Here is a 21650-nt window from a genome sequence, read left to right on the forward strand (position 1 = left end):
AGAAGTTGAGACTGCATTGGAAAGTGTTTCAGATGTCTCACCAGGATTTTCAGACTCTCATTCTGGCCTACATCAAGTATAAATGAGAGCCTTGAACTGAGGAGGGTGACTTAGCCTGAAAACTGATACTGTAGAGCAGGGGTATCAAAGTCAATCACATTAAGGGGCCGAAATCCAAAACACAGGCTAAGTCACAGCCCAGACCCCTTAATAGTACACAATTTTTTCCATTCATTTTTCATATACAGTATACACACACAATATAATCTTATTAACACATAATGGTTAACCATAAAATTAAACTACACAAAGCACACTGTATGCTTTCAACATTCTTTCATACCAGAACACAGATAACCCATATGCAAATACGGGACCAAAAACTAAAAGTACTAATATATAAAAAAGAAACCCTAAGATTCAAGACTCTGCATGCAGTGCAACCTCCAGAGAAAATGAAACTAATGTATTTCTTCCTTAGCAGTGCAAAATATAGACAGCAGATTAAAATTCTCAAAATTGACACTATTTAAACACTATATTGAAAATAAAATCATTCCCCCTACCTTTGTTGCCTCCCTCCGGCGGGTGTCTTACCTTCTGGCTATTTTATGCGGCCCGCAGTCTGATGCCCTCAGTGCTATCTTGTGGCTGGCTCTCTTCTCACAGCTGCTGTGTGCATGAAGCTGCTTGCAGCGGCTCCTCTCGCGTTCTGTGCCTGAACCTGAAGCCTTCTCTCTGGTGTCGCAACGTCAGAGGGAATGCTTCTGGATGAGGCACGGAACGCGACTTCATGCACACTGTGGCTGTGAGGAGAAGGGAGCCAGCCACAAAATAACACTGGGGTATCGGACCGGGGGCCACATAAAATGGCCAAGCGGGCCGGATTCGCCCCGTGGGCCTTGAGTTTGACACCTGTGCTGTCGAGGGAAGTAGGGAGAATTAATGTCTTGGGGGCAGAGTAATGCTACCACTTGTGCAATTGCAATCTATTCAAAATGCTGATATGCAACTTCAGGGTCACCACAATTGTTAATCCCCTCATCCCACTGGCATAATGAGAGTGGAAGGCACCTGGGGCGGTGGCACCCCTCCCTCGCCTTCTCTCCCCTCCCTACACCAGTGTTCTTCAACCACCGGTCCTTGGACCGGTAATGGTCCACAGAAATTTCCTGCCGGTCCACAGGGCTGGCACGTGCATCAGGCCCAAAACAGTGTTCTTCAACCGCCGGTCCACAGTGCGCTCAGTATGGCGTTATCTTCGAGCCCACTCCCTCTTCCTCACTGATTCAGTGCACAAAGCCACGGGCAGCGGCACCTACTTGCTTCCTACACGTGAACCGGAAGCCTTCTCTCTGACGTTGCAACTTCAGAGGGAAGGCTTCCAGATGAGGTGCGGGATGGGCAAGGAGCCGCTGCCCGCAGCTTTGTGCACTGCATCAGTGAGGAAGAGGGAGCAGGCCTGAAGATAACATCGGGGGGCGGCATAAAATGGCCAGGCGGGAGCAGGCCGGAAGGTAAGGCATAGCATAGAGGGAGGGAGACAACAAAGGTAGAGGGGGAATGATTTTATTTTTGAATTTAGTGATTGAATTATGTCAATTTTGAGAATTTACATCTGCTGTCAGTGTGCTTTGTGTAGTTTAATTTTGTGGTTAACCATTATGTGTTGTTAATAAGATTATATTGTGTGTATCTATGAAAAATGAATGGAAAAAATAGTGTTACAATTAGTACTATTATGGGAGCGGGGTCTGGGGTGGAGATTGGGTAGAGATGGCCGGGGTCTGGCCCACAACTTAGCCCAGTGTTCTTCAACCGCCGGTCCACAAAATAATTCTTTTATTTCTACCGGTCCATAGGTGTAAAAAGGTTGAAGAGCACTGCCCTACACGCTCCTTCCCACTGCCGCACGCTTGTGCTGCTTCCCTTCCCTCATACCTCTAACATTGCTGGCATGAGCAGCAATCCCCAAACTGCTGTCGCGCCTGCGTGGGCTCTCCCTTTGACGTCACTTCCTAGGCACTGGTCCAGGAAGTGATGTCAGAAGAGCCAGACGCAGGTTGAGAGTTGCCGCTCACGACAGTAATGTTACAGAGGTATGGAGGAAGGGAAGTGGGGGAGGGGTAGGAGCGGGGGCCGGAGAAGAGGATGGAGCCATGCCCCTACCAGGATGGTGCCCTGGACAGACTGCGCCCCCCCCTTACTATGCCACCGCCTCCTCCTCAAGTTATTACATTGGCTCCTCCATCTGCTTCTGCATACAGCTGAAGCTCAGCTTAAAATGCATTCACTCTGCATCATCTTGTTACTTCTCTCTCTCTCTGCCCAATTCCTCATGGACTCTCTTCATCTGGCAAGTTGCTTTTATTTGCAAATTTTCCCTCCTTTGCTAACTCTGAGTGCTGCTTTTTTGACCTCAATGTGCCATTATGTGAAACAGACGTCTCGAGTCTGTGCATTGTGCTCCTTTTATGGCTGTAACTGAATCCAGCCTAAAGACTTCTTAATGAAGTTTCTTTTACATTGTGCCCATTTCTCTTTAATACATTTTTTGTTTGTTATTTTCCAGTAGTAATTGATAAGAATAGTCGTACTGGGTCAGACCAATGCTCCATCTAGTCTAGTACTGTACAGTATTTTTTTTCTACAGTGGCCAAAGGAAGGGAAGGGGGGGCAGTAAGGGAGCCATGTCTCTGTCTCGCAGCGGGCTTGCCGGCTCCGGCCAGCCAAAGTTCATTTTTTAGTTCAAAGCCGACGCTGCGTCTCCTCTCTCGATCCCCGCCAGAGTCGGAAGTCTTCTCCGACTCTGGTGAGGTTCGATAGAGGAGCCGTGGCAGGGGCTTTGAACAAAAAAATGAATTTTGTCTGGCCGGAGCCGGCAAGCCCGCTGCGAGACAGAGACAGAGAGATGCATGGTAAGCGTGTATGCACACTCTGCCGGCCAAGGAACTACAGATCAGGCAACACGGCGTTAAGAGTGCACATGCGCGCTTAGCGTTTTATTATTATAGATGGCCAAAACAGGATGATTAAGTCAAAATGTGCACAACTTATGGACAAGAAACAGAATTCTGGTAACTTAATCTAATCAGAGATTTGTGGATCACTCGGTGCTTATAAAGGTTCAAGGCGATTTGCAATTTGAACAAGAGCCCTTGTACCATAGGGAATTTATAAAACTAGTTGATAAAACATTTTACAAACGAGAGTTTACTTAATGGTTCTTTACTGCCAACATTTCTTTCTATGGTCAACCTATGCAAGTGGTAGGTGACTGCAGTGTCATGCTTTTCTCTTGCCTTCAGTTTCCATTGTTTTGTTTTGCTTCTCTACAGTTAACTTGGGCCAGTCTTGTCCTGGATTGGTAGCATGGAATATTGCTACTCTTTGGGTTTTTGCTAGTGACCTGAATTAGTCACTGCGAGGACGGGCTACTGGGCTAGATGGGCCATTAATCTGACCCAGTAAAAAAAAAGAAAAAGCAGCAGGTTGAATACAGCAAGAAAAATTAGAAGCAAAGTGGGGAGGGGGAAGGAATTATTTCATCTCAAATTTTTTATTTATTTGTTTATCACTTATAGCCTAAGTGGTTTACATGCAGGTATTCAATCATTTTCCCTATCTATCCCAGTGGGCTTACACTCTATCTGAGGCAGTAGGAGATTAAGTGACTTGCCTAGGGTCAAAGGGAGCAGTGTGGGATTTGAACCCACAACCTCAGGGTGTTGAGGCTATAGCTCTAACCACTGCGCCACACAGTGGTCACTGCTCCTGTCCTGTTAAGCTTGGGGTGGATTTTGTGCTAAATTCATGTTTTGTGCAGAATTTATGATGACCTGCATGGTGCCTTTGCCTCTCCAAAGTGTAAACTACATTTTTAATCTGCCTGGTGCTGTGCAGTGCTCAGATTCTTTATGACTGGATTTTACATAATAATTGATTGTGTTTCCATTTACAAGGATGAGGTTAGTTACATATTTAGGCACAGTTGGTAGATCCCATCCCAAGAAGGCATACGTTGTACTTGAAGCAGTGGCAGGTGAAATGACTTCCAAGGTAATAAGAAATATCATTGAGAGAAGCAGGATTTGAACCCTGGTTTCCCTGTTTGTCATCTTGCTGCCCTAATCAATAGGCCTCTTGTCCGTGTCTTATTGGCAGGCTCCAAGCAACATAGGAATATAAACCCATGTGGCTAAAATGTACTGAGAACAAAAAAGGAGAAGAAAACCAAACCACTTCCAAAAAGAATCAAGTAGAAACAAACAAAAAGAACTGTGGGAATGACCAAACAGATGAACCAGGATGACTGATGCCAATGAAATAATTTTATCATGTACTCGGTTTCCAGTGTAGAACAAAATGCAAAAACTTGATTGAAGGTGGATCCAACACAGGCCGTGTTTCAGCTAACAAGCTTTCATCAAGAATCCTTACATCTGTGAAGCATTTTCCTGTCAGAGCTAAGGAAATAACCATGTTCCTTTGATCCTTCTGCACTGCTAAACTGAAGGATAAATTCCTCGGTGATTTCCAAAGGATTTCTCGCTGTCGTTTACAATAGGCAGTCTACCCTCCTTGCCTCATCGTCCAACTTCTTTGACCGCCAGGAAAGTGAATGTGTTAATACCCTTCCGGGCCTATCCACCAACACCAAACCATCACAGACCCTCAACCAACTGCTGCTTCTCCTGTACTGAAAGCCGCATGGCTGGAAGCAGATTAGAGGTGGATGCTCTCCTGTAGGTGCCACCTTTTGAGGGTGCTTCATTACCTCCCCTCTTCCCAGTACTGAAAAAAGTTTCCAATATGTCTAAAGAGAAATAATTTGTGTTTAGCACTCCTAATTGTTTTTTAAAAGTTGATTCCTGTGTTAGAGACTATGATGAAACTGGTTGCATTAGAGAGAGCATAGGCGCAATGATATAAGTAGGAAGTGGCAGTGGAATATCTTTTTAGTTGGAGGAGGCAAATAATCCAGCCCTACCTCCAGGCTCTCTAATTGCTGATACTGTACTGTGTTGGGCAAAAGATTGGTAGGGCCATGATCGTTGTGGCCAGGGCAGAAATTTTGAAGGGAGCCCCAAAACCCACCAGCAAGCTGTATCTCCTTCAGATTTGGGCAGCCTTGAGGCCCCATGTAGAATGGGGGCTTGTGGCAATTTCCACTCTCATTGCCAGCACTGCCTGTGGCCCACCTCATTCTACTGTCTATAAAAATGGGGCTCCACAAAACAAAATATAGGGGCAAGGAGGGGATAGGGAGTGGATCCAATCCTCTTCACCTAGGAGATGGGCTGCTTTTTTTTCCCTGATTTTTCACTACATGAAAAGATAAAAAATGGTGTGCTTTTAAGGCTTTCATTTTAGACTCACCAAATAGCTGCAAGACACCAGTGATAAGGTGATCCAGCCCTGGTTTTACCGCATTCCAGCTCTTAAAGAGCTAAACCTTAGGTTTTTATACCGCGCCATCTCCATTGTCGTGGAGCTCGGCACGGTTTACAGGGATTGTAATAAAGGAACTCCAGGGAAAGGGTTAGATGAAGATCGGAGGGAAGAAGAATGTTAGAGAGATAGGATGTCAGAGAGGAGTGAGAAGTTAGATTTTAGAGAAAAGCCAGGTTTTCAGATGTTTGCGGAAGGGTTGGAGAGCACTCAGGTTCCGAAGGGGGGAGGTGAGGTTATTCCAGAGCTATCAACACATAGACACCATTGAAGAAAACTAGGACTGGATAAAGGGTTTTGGATTTAGCTCATGTCCTCCTCCTAGAAACTCCCCAACCCTGAGATGTCCTGTCTGTCCAAATTAGATTATAAGCTCTTTTGAGCAGGGACTGTCTTTTGACTGTTAAATATATAGCGCTGAATAAGCCTTTCATCGCTATAGAAATGATAAATAGTAGCATTTATTTTATTTTAAAAATCTCTTACCCGCTTAAACCTAAGCGGTTTACAAAATACAATCATAAATATGACATGGTAACTACACAGTCAGACAGTAATAGTCAGTTCAGGGCAGCACCATATCGAGGGCTGTGTGAGTGGTGTGGTTGTACAAGATGCAAATCTGGAGATACCTAACATCTCCTCTCGTTGGTGGTGGCAATTTGACGGGGCAAGGGTGCCAGTGGGAAAGTCATATAGAGGGCAGCTATAGCTTGGTAGGGTCCTAGTTCGAGGTGCACTACTACATTCAGTTAATGCATCAAACTATCTTGATGATCCGGAACTGACTGGTAACCACCCTGTGACAAGGGAAGGATAGTTCTTTTGATGTCATAATTGTTGCTGAGTGAGTGTATTTGTTTCATCAGAACCCTGAGATGAGATGGTCCTAGAGTATTTGATGACTGTTTAGATTCTAACTCTCCTAGAAACAGTTTTGCAGTGCAACATGGAACAGGTAATTACAGTTTTACAACTCAGATGATCTTATGAGCTGTATGCTGGGAGTGGGGTTTGTTCAGACAGGGGAAAGGGGATGGGATTTTATGTACAGTCTTGATTATCCAACCTTTGCTAATCCAACCACCTGGCACATCTCCCGGTGATGTCTTCAGTTCACCGTTATGAAGTATGCCTTCTCTTTCCATTTTCCAGTAGCGCAGAGGGAAATTTTGAACCTGAGACCCCACTTTTACTGCCTTTGCTTATGCATTGTTTGAGGGGTTGCCATTGCTTTTCATATTATCCAACGACTGTTCGAGTTCACAGCAGCCAATCAGCTAGTGGCTCTGCACGGGCAGGAGTGAAGGAAGGTCACTCCTGCTGCAGTTCACAGCTGAACCACCAGGGATATTAAAGGTATGCGAGGGAGATGGGAGGGAAATAAAAATTATTAGAATAGGCTGGGATAGGAGGTGGGAGAGATCCCTCCTGTCTCGGCCACCCCTCCACCACCAGGTCTCACGGCAGGCCCATTGGAGGCCTGCAAGTCATCGGGAGGAAAGGGGGACAGGGTACAAAACCAAGGAGGGAGGGGGAACAGGGTGCAGAGCCTGGCAGGACAAGCCAAGGCACTGCACTTGAATATTAACCCCCCAGTATATATTTGAGTCAACCTTTTTTCCTTTTTTTTTTGGGGGGGGGAATGGTTACCTCAGTTTATATTTGGGTCAGTTTATATTCAAGTATATACGGTAATTTCAGAAACTGTCATATTCTAAAAACTGTGGACTACTGTACTTTTACTTTGTCTTTTCCAAAAGACTCTAATGTCCAAGTCTACCAGGCAGCACCAAGGAGTGAGTTTTAGAAGCTGCTGTCAAAAGAGCCAGAAGTTCCATCCCCATGGAATGGTGAGGTAGCATTTGCTTTTCAAATCCAGAAGCCTTCTGGGGTCTGTACTGGGACCAGTGCTATTTAACTTATTTATAAATGATCTGAAAATTGGAATGACGAGTAAACTTTTCAAAGTTGTTAAAATGCGTGCGGATTGTGAAAAATTATAGGCGGACCTTAGGAAATTGGAAGACTGGACAAATGCAAAGTGATGCACATTGGGAAGAATAACTTGAATCACAGTTACCAGATGCTAGGGTCCACCTTGGAGATTAGCGCCCAAGAAAAGGATCTGGGTATCATCGTAGACAATACAATGAAACCTTACACCCAATGTGTGGCGGCAGCCAAGAAAGCAAACAGGATGCTGGGAATGATTAAAAAAGGGTTAACAAGACTAAGAATGTTATAATGCCTCTGTATCGCTCCATGGTGCAATCTCATCTGGAGTATTGCATTCAATTCTGGTCTCCTTATCTCAAGAAAGATATAGTGGTGCTAGAAAAAGTTCAAAGACAAGCGGCCAAGATGATAAAGGGGATGGAACTCCTCTCATACAAGGAAAGACTAAAACGGTTAAGGCTCTTCAGCTTGGAAAAGAGATGGCTGAGGGGAGATATGATTAAAGTCTACAAAATCCTGAGTGGAGTAGAATGCGTACAAATAGATCTGTTTTTCACTTAGTCAAAAATTACAAACACTAGGGGACACTCGAAGTTACAGGGAAATACTTTTAAAACTAATAGGAGGAAATGTTTTTCATTCAGAGAGTAGTTAAGCTCTGGAACGCATTGCCAGAGGTTGTGGTAAGATCGGATAGCGTAGTTGGTTTTAAGAAAGTTTTGGCCAAGTTCCTGGAGGAAAAGTCCATAGTCTGTTATTGAGAAAGACATGGGGAAAACCACTGTTTGCCCTGGATCGGTAGCATGGAATATTGCTACTCCTTGGGTTTTGGCCAGGTACTAGTGACCTGGTTTGGCCACCGTGAGAATGAGCTACTGGGCTTGATGGACCATTTGTCTGACCCAGTAAAGGTATTCTTATGTTCTAATCTTCCCTTTCCCCTCACCCAAGGTGACCAGTATATCCCCTCCTCTCCCTATCATTCCCCACCTTCCTAGGCTGGACACTTCTTATGTTCTTTTGATTATTGTTTTATTATAGTTGTGATGTGTTCTGCTTTGAATATTCTGGAAAAATGACTTTATTAAAGAATACAATGAAAAAAAATGACTGAAAAATATACTGATTTTTGTGTTAATACATGATTGGATCTGACATTTGTGTTGAGGTCCTTTACTTTTTAAATAGTGGTCTTATAGAAACATGTCAGCAAATAAGGGCCAGTGGCCCATCCAGTCTGCCCATCCACAGCATCCACTATCTTTTCCTTTCCCTGAGAGTTCCTTGTGCTTGTCCTACACTTTCTTGAATTCAGACACAGTCTTTGTTTTCACAAGCTCCACTGGGAGACTATTCCATGCAGCTAACCACACCCTTTGTGGGGGAAAAAAGTATTTCCTTAGCCTATATCTTCATCCTATGCCTTCTCATCCAGAATTTTCTTCTATCTGAAAATGTCTCACCTCCTGTACATTAATGCCACAGAGAGATTTAAACATCTCAATCATATCCCCTCTCTCCCGCTTTTCTTCAAGAGTATACCGCACATATTGAGGTTTATAAGTATGACAAAGACCACTGAACAATTTTATAGCCTTTTCTGGACCGACTCCATCCTGTTTATATCTTACTGAAGATGTGGTCTCCAGAATTGTATGCACAAAGTATTCTAAATGGGGCCTGGGGCCTCACCAGAGATTTATACAAGGGCACTTTTGCCTCTTTTTTCCTGCTGGCTTTTCTCTCCCTATGTACCCAAGCATCCTAATGGCTTTAACCGTCATCTTTTCTAACTGTTCTGCTATTCGTAAGATCATTAGATGTGATCCCCTATATCCTGATGTTCTTTTGTATACAGTACTTCACCCCTATACTATATTGTTTCTTTGGATTTTTGCAGCCCAGGTGCATGACCCTGCATTTTTTTTTTAGCATTAAATCTTAGTTGCCAATTTCTGAACCATTCTTCAAGCTTCACTAGATCCTTCCTCATGTTATCTACTTTATTACAGAGTTTAATATCATCTGCAAAGAGGCAAACTTCATTAGACAGTAAGATCACTCATAAAGATGTTAAAAAGAGCTGTCCCAAGGAGAGGTTGAACACGTTCTTCTCATCTGTTTTCACGAGAGAAGATATATCTAATATACCGGACTCAGAGGAGCTCATGAGTGGGGAACAGGCTAAAAAATTGGAGCACATAGAGGTAAGTAAGGAGGATGTCCTCAGACAGATAGACAGGTTAAAATGCGGCAAATCACCGGGTCCGGACGGGATCCACCCAAGGGTTCTGAAGGAACTAAGACAAGAAATAGCGGGCACAATCCAGCATGTTTGCAACCTATCCTTAAGAACTGGAGAAGTACCAGAGGACTGGAGACTGGCGAATGTCACACCTATCTTCAAGAAGGGATCGAGGGGTGACCCCGGGAACTACAGGCCGGTGAGCCTGACTTCAATTATAGGGAAGATGGTGGAAGCTATGATCAAGGACAGCATTTGCGAGCACATTGAGGGAAATGGCCTACTGAGAAAAAGCCAGCACGGATTCTGTAAGGGAAGGTCGTGCTTAACGAACCTTCTGTACTTCTTTGAGGAAATAAGCAGTCGGGTGGACAATGGGGAACCCGTCGACATCATTTACCTCGATTTCCAAAAGGCTTTCGACAAGGTTCCACATGAAAGGCTGCTTAGGAAGCTATGGAGCCACGGGGTGAGAGGGGATGTGCACAAATGGATCGAGCACTGGTTGTCGGGTAGACTGCAGAGGGTCGGAGTAAAGGGCCAATTTTCTGACTGGCAGGGAGTCACGAGCGGTGTGCCACAGGGATCAGTGCTGGGGCCGTTACTCTTCAACATATTTATCAATGACCTGGAAAAGGAGGCAAAGTGCGAGGTTATAAAATTTGCAGACGACACCAAACTGTGCGGCAGAGTTAGCTCCAGGGAAGAGTGTGAGGACCTGCAAAGGGACCTAGACAGGCTGGAAGACTGGGCAAACAAATGGCAAATGCGCTTTAACGTAAAAAAATGCAAGGTCATGCATATAGGGAAAAAGAACCCGTTGTTCAACTACAAAATGGGGGGGGCATTGTTAGGAGAAAGCAGTCTTGAGAGAGACTTGGGTGTGCTGGTGGATGCATCACTGAAGCCATCTGCACAGTGCGCAGCGGCCTCGAAAAAAGCCAACAGGATGCTGGGCATCATAAAGAGGGGCATAACAACCAGGACGCGGGAAATCATCATGCCATTGTATCGATCGATGGTGCGTCCTCATCTGGAATACTGCGTTCAGTATTGGTCGCCGTACCTCAAGAAAGACATGGCGGTACTTGAGAGAGTCCAAAGGAGAGCAACGAAACTGGTAAGAGGGCTGGAACACTGCCCATACGCCGAGAGGTTGGACAGGCTGGGGCTCTTCTCTCTGGAAAAAAGGAGGCTCAGGGGTGATATGATAGAGACCTTCAAGATCATGAGGGGCATGGAGAGGGTGGATAGGGACAAATTCTTCAGGCTGAAGGGGACAACAGGTACGAGGGGACATTCGGAGAAACTGAAGGGAGATAGGTTCAAAACAAATGCAAGGAAGTTTTTCTTCACCCAAAGGGTCGTGGACACTTGGAATGCGCTACCGGAGGAGGTGATCGGGCAGAGTACGGTACAGGGATTCAAACAGAGACTGGACAGATTCCTGGGGGATAAAGGGATCGTGGGATACTGAAAAAGTATAGTGGGATACTGGGATACTGAGAAAGTATAAACCCAACCAGGTCGAGCATGTGCAAGACCGGAGGGCTAGGACTTCGATGGGAAGATAGGACTCATCAGGAAGCCAAGATGGCATGGGGGCCCCTTCTGGTGATTTAGACAGGTCATGACCTGTATGGGCCGCCGCGGGAGCGGACTGCTGGGCTTGATGGACCTATGGTCTGACCCGGCGGAGGCACTGCTTATGTTCTTATGTTCTTATATGTATGCAAGAAGTTAAAATTGTTAATTAGTCACTATAACCCCACTTTCTCACTACATTCCTTGTCAGGAAATTTATTGATTTTTCCTTCTGTTAATTCATTGCTAAAGAATGTAACCAGGCTTTTTTTTTTGTTTGTTTATTTGTTCATCAGCCTGGGCATGTAAAATGATGGCTGTATTTTAAAACAAAACATGACAGCTACCTGTGGTGACTCCCTCCCCCAATTGCACATACTATCCCTCCCCCTGACTCCTACTTGCTCTCCACCCCCTGAGACCTTCATTATGTGCTCAGGGGTCATTTGGTGAGGTAGTCAGCCAACAATTCCCCCTCTGTTGTTGCATGGGTTGGCACTGTTCTCCAAAATGGAATCTGCCCCTAGTGGTAGTCTTGTAGTATTAAAGGATGACATATCTTTGTTCCCTCCCCTATGCTTTCTAGTTGTTGCTACTATATTGGGAAAAATTTTGATGGAACCATGGCCCCTGTGGCCCACCTCATTCCACTCTGTGTGCTCCTCATATTAACCACCATTCTCCCCCACCCCTCCCCCCCCCCACACACACACAGTTTTGGTTATGCTACTGGTGTGGGTGGAGCGCAAAGGGTGAGAGAGAGCATGAAGGAATGGATAAAGTACACAATCATTGTTTCACGTCTCCTGTGTTCTCTCCAATATGAAAATGTGCAGGAGTGTGAAAGAGCATTGTGAGAAGATGCAAGGATATGGAGAGGTTATTGCCTCTGCAGAGTCAGGTGCTTGGGCGTACGCTGATTTGACTCTGTGACTGGCCGGGAGGCTTGGCGGAGGTTAGTTGCATTTCCTCCCCACTCCCACCCCACCAAAAAATTGTATGGGAGCGTGAGAGGTCAAGGTTTCATGTTTTGGAACCTGAATAAAAGATAGCGTGAAGAGACAAGCCACTGGAGTCACCCTTGCTTGTCTGAGGCAGACATTACTCCTTTTCCAGCTGCAGTGAGAAGCTGATGTAGGTTCAGCACATGGCAGGTCTGTGAGTACAGCTCATTACTGTCTATGGGAAAATCAGGATGGGTCTGATTTAGTAGAGGTTTTTGATGGTGTCCCAAGGGTCCCATCCCCAAAATTCTATTTTGAGTGTGTTTCACCTTTTAGTTTTGCTCCCATGGGTCATTTTCTGGTGCCAAAATGCTGCCACGTGGTCATCTTAGATTCCCAATTTTATTTTTAGAAGCCTCCTTCTGTCTCAAATTACCTCAATTTGGTGAAAGTCTTATGGACTCCCCAGGTGGTTTAGACCCCATATCATGCCAGTTTTGCACTGAATGGTCAGCTAAGGTCAGAATAGGACTGGGACAATTTGGGGTTGTATTGCTCTCATCATGTGTCCTCCTTGGATAATTCTGGATCTCATTTTAGGGCAGACGACCATGGGTCAATGTTATAATCACGATCAGATGTTTCAATAGGTTTCCCCTTCAATTCACACCAACACAGAAGTTAAACATTTAAATATTTGTATTTATTTGTTGCAGCTAAAAACCCAGTAACAATTGAGGGTGATAGGAATCTAAATAAGTATGTCCAACAAATGTTGTAAACAGGTATTGTTTAAACAAGGTAAATTAAATTTAAATATAAATGAATAGCAAAACTAATTTACCATTCACATGTGATCAAGTTTACATTGATGACACCATTAATTAGTGATAGTATTCAAACCTCAAACAAACGTGTCATGCCTTTCAACTTAATACCAACTTTGGGCTAGATTCACTAAGCAAACCGATCGGTTTGCGAGCCCTTTGCGACCTGATTTCACTCCTGCAGTATTCACTAACCTGTTTTGCGATACGATTCTGATCCACGCATGCAAATGAGGGGAACTGCATGCAAAGTAGGCAGGAACGCGATTCACTAAACAAATTTGCTGATTCGACTGTGCTGGCCGATCAACTCAAAAAGCAACTGCTGAGGACCAGTCACTGAAGCCCTTTCCGTCTGCATTCTGCCACCCTGCTGTCAGCCCTGATCTGCCTGTCTGCCCCAATCTGCCTGCCTGCCCCGACGCTGCCCTGATCGCCTGCCTTCCCCGATACTGCCCTGATCGCCTGCCTGCCCCGAGTTGCCCTCATTGCCTGCCTGCCCCGACGCTGCCCTTATCGCCTGCCTGCCCTGACTCTCCCACCCTTCCCCGCAGTGTAAGCCCGTGGTTTTAACCCGCAGGCTTAAAATGGGTTAAAACCACGGGCTGTAAAAAAAAAGGTTTTAAAAATTTTTTTTAAATGCCGTGCTGGAGGTCCATCTAAAGATGGTCTGTGTATGCATGGGGATCGCTATAGAGCGATCTGTGCCGGCAGATGGGGACGTTCCTCCGATCATCTGCATGTTGCAGTTTTGTGAATTCGTCAGACCTGCCCGGATCGGGCCCTATTGGGTAGGTTAGTGAATCTAGGCCCTTTGTTCTAGGATATACAAAAACAACAGGTATTTGATTAGGTGACTCTTTTCAAACAAGAGAGTGTTTCTCAGTCCCAAAGTTCAATAAAATACAAAAAGAGAATATCTGTGTGCACACAAAATAAAATATTCAAAAAAGTGCCTGTTTTCATCGGTATTACTGCTTTCTTGCATTGGGTACTGCTGAGTTGTTATCCTATCATCTGTTTGGAATCAGCAGCTCCTCTGAAGATCCAGATGTTTGCTACTATCCTATCTGTAAACAAATGAAAGGAAGCAAAACCCTAACCTCCCTGGATAAATGCAGGCTAAAGTCAGTGTCTTCTTAGGCTAAGGCCATGTATTTCTAACTACATATGCAAAAGAACAGATAATTCTTTTAGCCCTAAGCTGACCCTTCCAGGAGCCTCCCATCCTCCCCCCAAATGGTTCTGATATGATATCAGCCCACAGAATTTTAACACATACATTCACACAATATTTGAACGATCCTCAGCTTTATCTGAATATCTAAGTACCTTTGATTCAGAAATAATGAAACTCCTCAGTAATTATCTCACAGTCTCGCAGAGCCTGCTAGTATATCCAGAATACTAACTGGAAACAGCTTTGTACTACAGAACCTCTTAGAATTTCAAGACAAGAGATTTGCTCTTAAAGTTTTAAGCCTTCAGTTATCAGAAGAACATGTGAAGGGGCATAATTGAAAGGGACGTCTAAGTCCGTTTACGTCCATCTCGCAAGTCGTCCAAAGTTAAAAAGAGCCTAAGACACATTTTCAAAAGATACGTCCAACTTTTTTTGACTTTTGAAAATCTTCTAATTATACGTCCTGCCGATCTGATTGTCCAAGCCACTAAATCGTCTATCTATATACCACATTTTCGTCCAACTTTCCGTCCAAGTCCAAAACGCCTAGAACAAGCCCTGTTGGACGTGGGAGGGGTCTGCAAAGTGATGGACTACACATCCAGACATGCCACCTAAATAATGGGGTACCTTACAGGGCACTGCTGTGAACTTCACAAAAAGGGTGCCATGGCTTCTCCTCACTACAGCTCCCTTATAGGTGATGGTGAGCCCCCCAAACCACCTCCAGAATCCCCTAGACCCATTTATCTACCACCCCAATAGCCCTTATGGCTGCAGGAGCCACTTATATGCCAGTAAAAAAGGGTTTTGGGGGTGTATAGGGGAGTGCACATGTTTAAGTATCAATGCAGTGATTACAGGGGCTTATGAGCAAGGGTCCTCCTCTCCATGGGTCTCTAACCCACCCCCAAGACGACTTAAGCTGCCTCTGGGCTGGATAACTAGGCTTTCCTATGCCAGGTGGCCAGGTGATGATGGTCTGGAGGCTGAAATTTTAAATTGTGAATAAAAGTTTTATGGGGGTAGGGGGTTGGTGATCACTGGGGTAGTGTGTGGAGGTCTGTGTTATGTGTTTGCAGTGCTTATCTGGTGAGTTTAGGTGGGTTTTTGTGACTTAGATCATGTTTTACATGGTCTAAGTCACAACGTCCAAGTTCCGTCTAGGCTCTGTTGTTAAACTTTGGGTTATACATGCTGTACAACTAAGTCTAAGCCAGCCCACGTCCCGCCCAACTCCCGCCCTCGACACGCCTCCCAAAACGCCCCGTTTAGCTTTGGACGTTGAGCTGCACTATGAAGGCCTAGGTCGTTTTTAAATACGTCCAAAACCCGGTTTTATTATCGGCGCGTGGACGTTTTTGAGAAATGTTCATCCAAGTGCCGACTTAGGCCGGTTTTTGGACGTTTTTCTCTTTCGATTATGAGCCCCTTAGCTTTCAAATAATAGTTTCAAATTCTCCAAACTCCACATAATGGTGTATACTTGTTAAGGGCTCAGCAGATTAGTAATCATAAAAGGCTACAGGAATGAACTCCAGTAGAAGAACAGCTGAACACCAAATTAGCCCCACCTCCTTTTTTTTTTTTTTTTAACAAAAGCCGCGTTAGGTGTTTTTATTGCCAGCTGTGGTGGTATTAGTTCTAATGCTCATTGGAATTCTATGAGCATCGGCACTAATATTGCTGCAACTGACAATCAAAAAAGCCTAATGGCTTCATAAAGGGGGGTAAATACAAAGCATTTGCCTCAAACACCAATAATAATAGGCAATCTGAGTTGAATCAGTGGTTTTATACAGTAAAGGGATTAAAATTCTGTATTTCCCAGTACTTAATGCCTCCTTTTAGCAATAGGAGTCACAAAAATCCAGTTTAAATTCTGAAACACACTTTAAAGGTTCTTTATCAATTTTCCTTTGAAATATAACTCCAAACTTAATTTAGGAATCTCCTTCACAGCCTTCTCATTACATACCTCAGCCCAGCAGCTCATAAACAGGTTTAATCTGCAGCATTTCTCATGAAATCAAACGTAGGAAATATTGTCTCAAAAATATCCATTCTTCCACACACACAGGCAAACTCCATAGCAGACCTAGAAACTTTCACTCAGTAGCCCACCATTTCCTCACTGTCTTAAGCTCTCTGCTCTCCTCTAGTTCACAGTAAGGGTTCTGGGGCTCTTAATGATAGAGATTATTATGTGCAGCTCCCTACTGGAGATTCTGTCTCTCATCTCTATGATCTCCCTGCAGCTCACAGGCTCTGCAAGGGCCGATGCCAGGAGCAGTCAGTATTTCCCTTCTGCCTCTTCTCTGTAAGTTCTCCAAACTTATTATTTTCTTCTTCCTGTTACATCAGAAAGGTTGTGGTAGATATATGCCAATGTTTGATGCTCATGTGTGGGGACAAGGTTTGAATTGTAATGGGGTTTGGGATAGGAAATGGATGGGTATGTGGGAGTGGGTTTGAAGTGCATGGGGCTATGGGGGTGAATATACCTGGATTTGTAGGTGCTTTTTGTGGAGAGATGGAGGGATATGTGTGTGGAGTGTAGAATTACTAGACGCCTGGGTTTACTGTCCGGATGTCTGGACGGTTTCCTGGACTGGAAGGAGTTTATCCAGGTTTTGGATTTGCTCTTTCCAGTCCAGCCCCCATCCTTGAGTCGGGTCTGGTTCTTGTGAGTCTCCCCTATCCCTAATACCTTCTCTGATGCTGCAATTTAAAAACGTCAGGCAGCCTGCAGCTTTAGTGTCAAAATTATTTTGATGTCAGCCTGCCTCAGAAGCCTTCACTCTGCAGCACTTCCTGTTCCCGTGTAGGCAGGATGCTGCGGAGTGAAGACTTCCATAGCAGACCAACTGCAGAAGGATTATGTCGCTAATGTTGCCAGCTTTCCAAAGTTTAAATTGCAGCGCCAGAGACGGTACCAGGGACAGAGGAAATCCATGAGAGCCAGACATGACTCCAGGGTGGCCTGGGTGGGGGGGTTGGAGAGAGAGCGAAAGAGGCTGTGCTGGGGGGATAGGGGGGACTGTTTAGGGGGAGATTAGTGGAGGGCAGGACAGGGTACTGTGGATGGGGTGGGATCAAGCATACTTTTTTTTTGTCTTAGAAAATATGGTAACCCTAGTGGAGGGGTGACGAAGATACCGTATGTATGAGAGAGAAGAAAGTGTATGCAAGTGTTAGGAGACAAATATAGAAATGGAGAAACATGAAGGCAGATAAAGGCCAAATGTCTCCTCCAGAATATGCATGTGGGAGTGCTTCTGTTTTGTTCTGAAATATTTTTCCACCCCCGCTGCTCTGTGTTCCAGGATTATACAGAACTTTCCCTGCTTATTTTGTATGGAGGTTTAGATTTTCTTAGTTTGGAAAATATGCACCCCTGTATTTTGCATGATGCAGGCAGAAATACATATTTGGTTCTTTTTTTTTCTGATTTTTGCACTGTGTGCACAGTCTGGGCCTCTTGGAGCTTTTCAGTTTGGTTTTTGTCTGCAAATTTCTCTTTCTGGTTTGTGATTATTCTGTGTGGTCGAGGTGAAGTATTATGCTTTATTATTCTTTCTAACGTAATAGAAGTATATGTGTGTATTGGGCACAGGTAGCAGGAGAGATGTGTGTGCATGAGGGGAGGAGGGGTAAGGATTTTTGTGTGGTAAGGCATGTATATACCTACTTTAGGTGGCTATAGGATCCATTGTTGTCCCACAGCTACCTAGTTTTTCCAATTGTTGGGCCAGCCCTGGATGTAAGTGCTATGGTAATCATTAGCAATAAATCTGAGCTGTTGAGATCATACTCCACATACCCTGGTTTAGGAATGAGGTCCATTTAGTCACAATTTGCACAGAAGTGTAACCCATTTAGAGATATTGTGGCCCCCTGTCATAAACGTCTTTGAGGAGATGAGGCAAAGGTGTAACAAGAGTCTAGTAATATACTGGCATCATGTAACCCAAACTGTAAAGGAAGAAATAATAATAATAACTTTATTCTTCTATATCGCCATAATCGTGAGACTTTTAGGCGGTTTACATTGAAGAGAGCTCGACAGTCAGCGAGTTACAATATGCAGATAGTCAGTGAATTACAGAATGCAGAATCTTTAAATGCAGCGAATTACAATATATAGATTGTTAAAATGGAGAATTGTATCAGAGTTCGTCTAAGTGCAACATTCTTCAGCGTGGTGTGGCCTCCGGAGCATTTTCCCTAGAGCTGGGGCAGTAGCATTGTGGCTGAATAGAACTGAATGTGTTTAGACTTGTGTTTGGTTAGAGATGTATCGCTTTCCTCCCTTCCAGAAGGGTGTGGAGGTAGAATGAAAAGTAGTTCTGGTTTTTGTTTTGTTCATAAGTCAGGAATTTTTGAAACTTCTTAATTCCTACAAAGTCGCTTTATAAAAGCCAAATTAGAAGGCCCTGTAAAAACATGTAACTTGCTGCTTGTATTTGGTCAGCTCTCCATTAATTTTTGTGAAAATGGCTTCTGAAGCCCAAAGTATATTTTTTCAATGAATCAAACTGTTCTGTCAGCAGATAATTTTATAAAAGAATTGAGGGTGCAGAATGGCATTTTACATGCTAAAACATGTTCTTATAAAATCACTCAAAGTAGACACACTGGAATATAGCACATACTTTACTCAATATATACATAGGTGTTCCCAGAGCAGAGATTAGGGAAAGCAGGGGCAAGATTGGCACTTTTGTGCATATTTTATACCAGCATCTGCCCTGTAGAAGTACCTAAATTAAAGCAACCTCTTTCAGTTAAAGGGAAGCTCTGGAAGGGGGGGGTGTGGTAGGGTGGGGAACAAGCATAGAATAAAGAAAGTAATAATCTAAGTCAGCTGTTTCCAATCCAGTTCTTGGGGCACATCTACTCCCATTGGGTTTTCAGGGAATCCACAGTGAATATTCATGAGTTAGATTTGCAATCATTTGAAGTAGAGCATTCACTGTCTATCTTATTCATTGTCGTGGGTATCCCATAAATCCAAAGGAACTAGGTATGCCTTGAAGACTGGGTTGGGAATGGCTGATCTATGAAAATTAATTTTTTTGTATGGAACTGCTTTCCAGAGGCATAGCTGCCAAGTTACCCATTCTAGGAAGGAGGTGCTTTGATTGGTCCTGGATTTCTGCCACCTCATCCTGGTGCATTATGGGACCCGCAGCATTGATTTCAATGGACGGAATCATGGACTGTACTGCGTCTGAATGTAAGTTTAAACCTGGACTGGCCAAAAAGTCTCCCTCCTGGAATGTGTAACATGGCAGCTCTGCAGAGGAGATAGTAGAGGTGAGGATGGTATCTGAATTGAAGAAAACATGTAACAAGAAAAAGGAATCTCTGGGGTACAGAAAAGGATTGTAGAGCTTAGTGACTGATATGGATGGGCACATTGGATAGACCGCTAAGAGGCTCACTCAAAGCACTTAGACCAGTGTTTCTCAACATGCGGTACGCGTACCCTTGGGGGTACGTAGGCCGCCTGTTGGGATCCCTCCTGCCCCCGCTGAAGCCGCCAATGTCGGGGATTCCTCCCTGCCTCCCCACCCACTGCACCAACCCCAACCTCGAAACCAACCCTGCCACCTTGCCAGATAAGATATATAATGTATTAATGTATTGCTTTGTATACAATTGAATAAGTCAGATGTTTTTAAATGCTTTATTACATGACATTACATTACATTAGGGACTTCTATTCCGCCTATACCTTGCAGTTCAAGGCGGATTACAAAAGAGCTAACTGGACATTTCCAGTGAAGTTACAACAGTTTTGGGGTTACTCAATAAAAGGAAAAAAAAAAAAAATTTGATAGATGATAATAATAATAACTTTATTCTTTTATACCGCCATAACCAAAAGTTCTAGGCGGTTTACACTAAAAAGAGCTGGACAATCAGCGAAATACAATAATACAGTAAAAAATACAAATATTTGTAAAATAGAATTTCAATAATAATACTCACTAAGTAATAAACTTATCGAACAAAGTGGTCTTAATTAATTTCTGAAAACTGCAATAGGATAGCATAGCTTGCTGAATACATTTACCTAACCAAGATTGTTGCCTACCTGCTTGAAATGCTAGGGTCCTATCTAAGAAGGTCTTATATCTACACCCATTAATTTTTGGATAAGCAAATAAGTAGAAGTTTCTAGTTTCTCTTGATGGTCTATGCAACACAAAATGAGGAAAAAGGTAAGCTTAAAGCAGATACAGGAAAATTTGAATTGTACTCTTGCCTCCAAAGGCAGTCAAGGATTTGTATGTAAAATTTCATCAGTAAGATTCTGAAAACTTGTACAATTTACTGGGAATCCATTAGTAGTTCAGATCAGTGTTTTAATTTCTCTTTCTCTCTCTCCCTCTCTCTTGTAGGCAAAGCCATTACTACAAAAGCAGATTTTGGTGCTGGGCATAGATGGAGCTGGGAAGACAAGTGTCCTCCACTCACTCACCACCCAGAAAGTCAACCTCAGTGAGACTCCTACAAAAGGCTTCAATGCTGTGTGCTTTAACTTTCAGGACATCAAGCTGGAATTCTTAGAAAGTAAGCATGTTCCATATATTGATAATGGGAGAGAGATCCTGTCAACCCACCACAGGGAATTCTGGGTAGCAGGAACTTGTTCTCTCTTCTGTGTATCTGTACTGCACAGCATACATCCAGAAGCACAATAGATGATTTGCAGTAGTCTCCAACATTAGATTCCATTTTGGATTTTTATTTATTATTCAGGCTGGTAATTCTTTCTTTCTCCTTCCAGCTGGGAACTTAGCACAATGTTCTTATTGCTTAGGAATATGTCCCGTCCCGTCCCCCCCCCCCCCCCTATTTCAATAACCTTTCCTGCCACTATTGCTATTCTGGTTATTGCAACACTAGCCCTGATGTTGGGAGACAGGTAATGAGGCTGCTGGAATCCTGATTCATGGGCCCTAGGATGACCATGACTCTCCATAGCCCATTCCCCCGCTTTCCTGCAGGGTTTGTGAATACTACTACTACTATTAATTATTTCTATAGCACTACCAGATGTATGCAGCACTGTACAGAGTCACAAAGAAGACAGTCCCTACTCGAAAGAGCTTACAATCTAAACAGACAAGACAGATAAACGGGATGTCCTACATACAGTTCCCTTGAGCCACTGGGCCCATTTTGAGTTTATAAATGAAAAGCAAAATTGTTAAATTCATTTTCCTACTGGTTGGAGGTTTTGTTCTATGACTGGAAAAGAATAGGAACAGAAAATTGCTCTGTAGTTAAACACATAAAACCTGATTTTATAGCAGGATACCGTACAGTTAAAGTAACATGATGCACTTAATGCCATTTGAATAGCTGTGGCACATGACATCATGTTACCTCCTATTCAGTAAATAATGGCAAATTAGTTGAGGATGCCTTAATGCAGTTTGCAG

At 43.8% G+C, this 21650-nt stretch overlaps 1 protein-coding gene across 2 annotated transcripts in view; it reads left to right on the top strand.

The window, feature by feature from the left end:
- ARL9 (ADP ribosylation factor like GTPase 9) overlaps positions 1–21650 on the top strand; it is a 38325-nt gene that overhangs the window by 4110 nt on the left and 12565 nt on the right. For both annotated transcript variants that reach the window (XR_004536534.1, XM_033915187.1), the window contains exon 2: positions 20604–20775. Coding sequence is in view for 1 of the 2 variants with exons in the window: in XM_033915187.1 (XP_033771078.1) it covers positions 20604–20775 (172 nt within the window). In the remaining variant the exon portion in view is untranslated. The remainder of the gene's footprint in view (positions 1–20603; positions 20776–21650) is intronic.

The sequence above is a fragment of the Geotrypetes seraphini genome, chromosome 1 (genome assembly GCF_902459505.1).
Source record: "Geotrypetes seraphini chromosome 1, aGeoSer1.1, whole genome shotgun sequence".
NCBI lineage: Eukaryota > Metazoa > Chordata > Amphibia > Gymnophiona > Dermophiidae > Geotrypetes > Geotrypetes seraphini.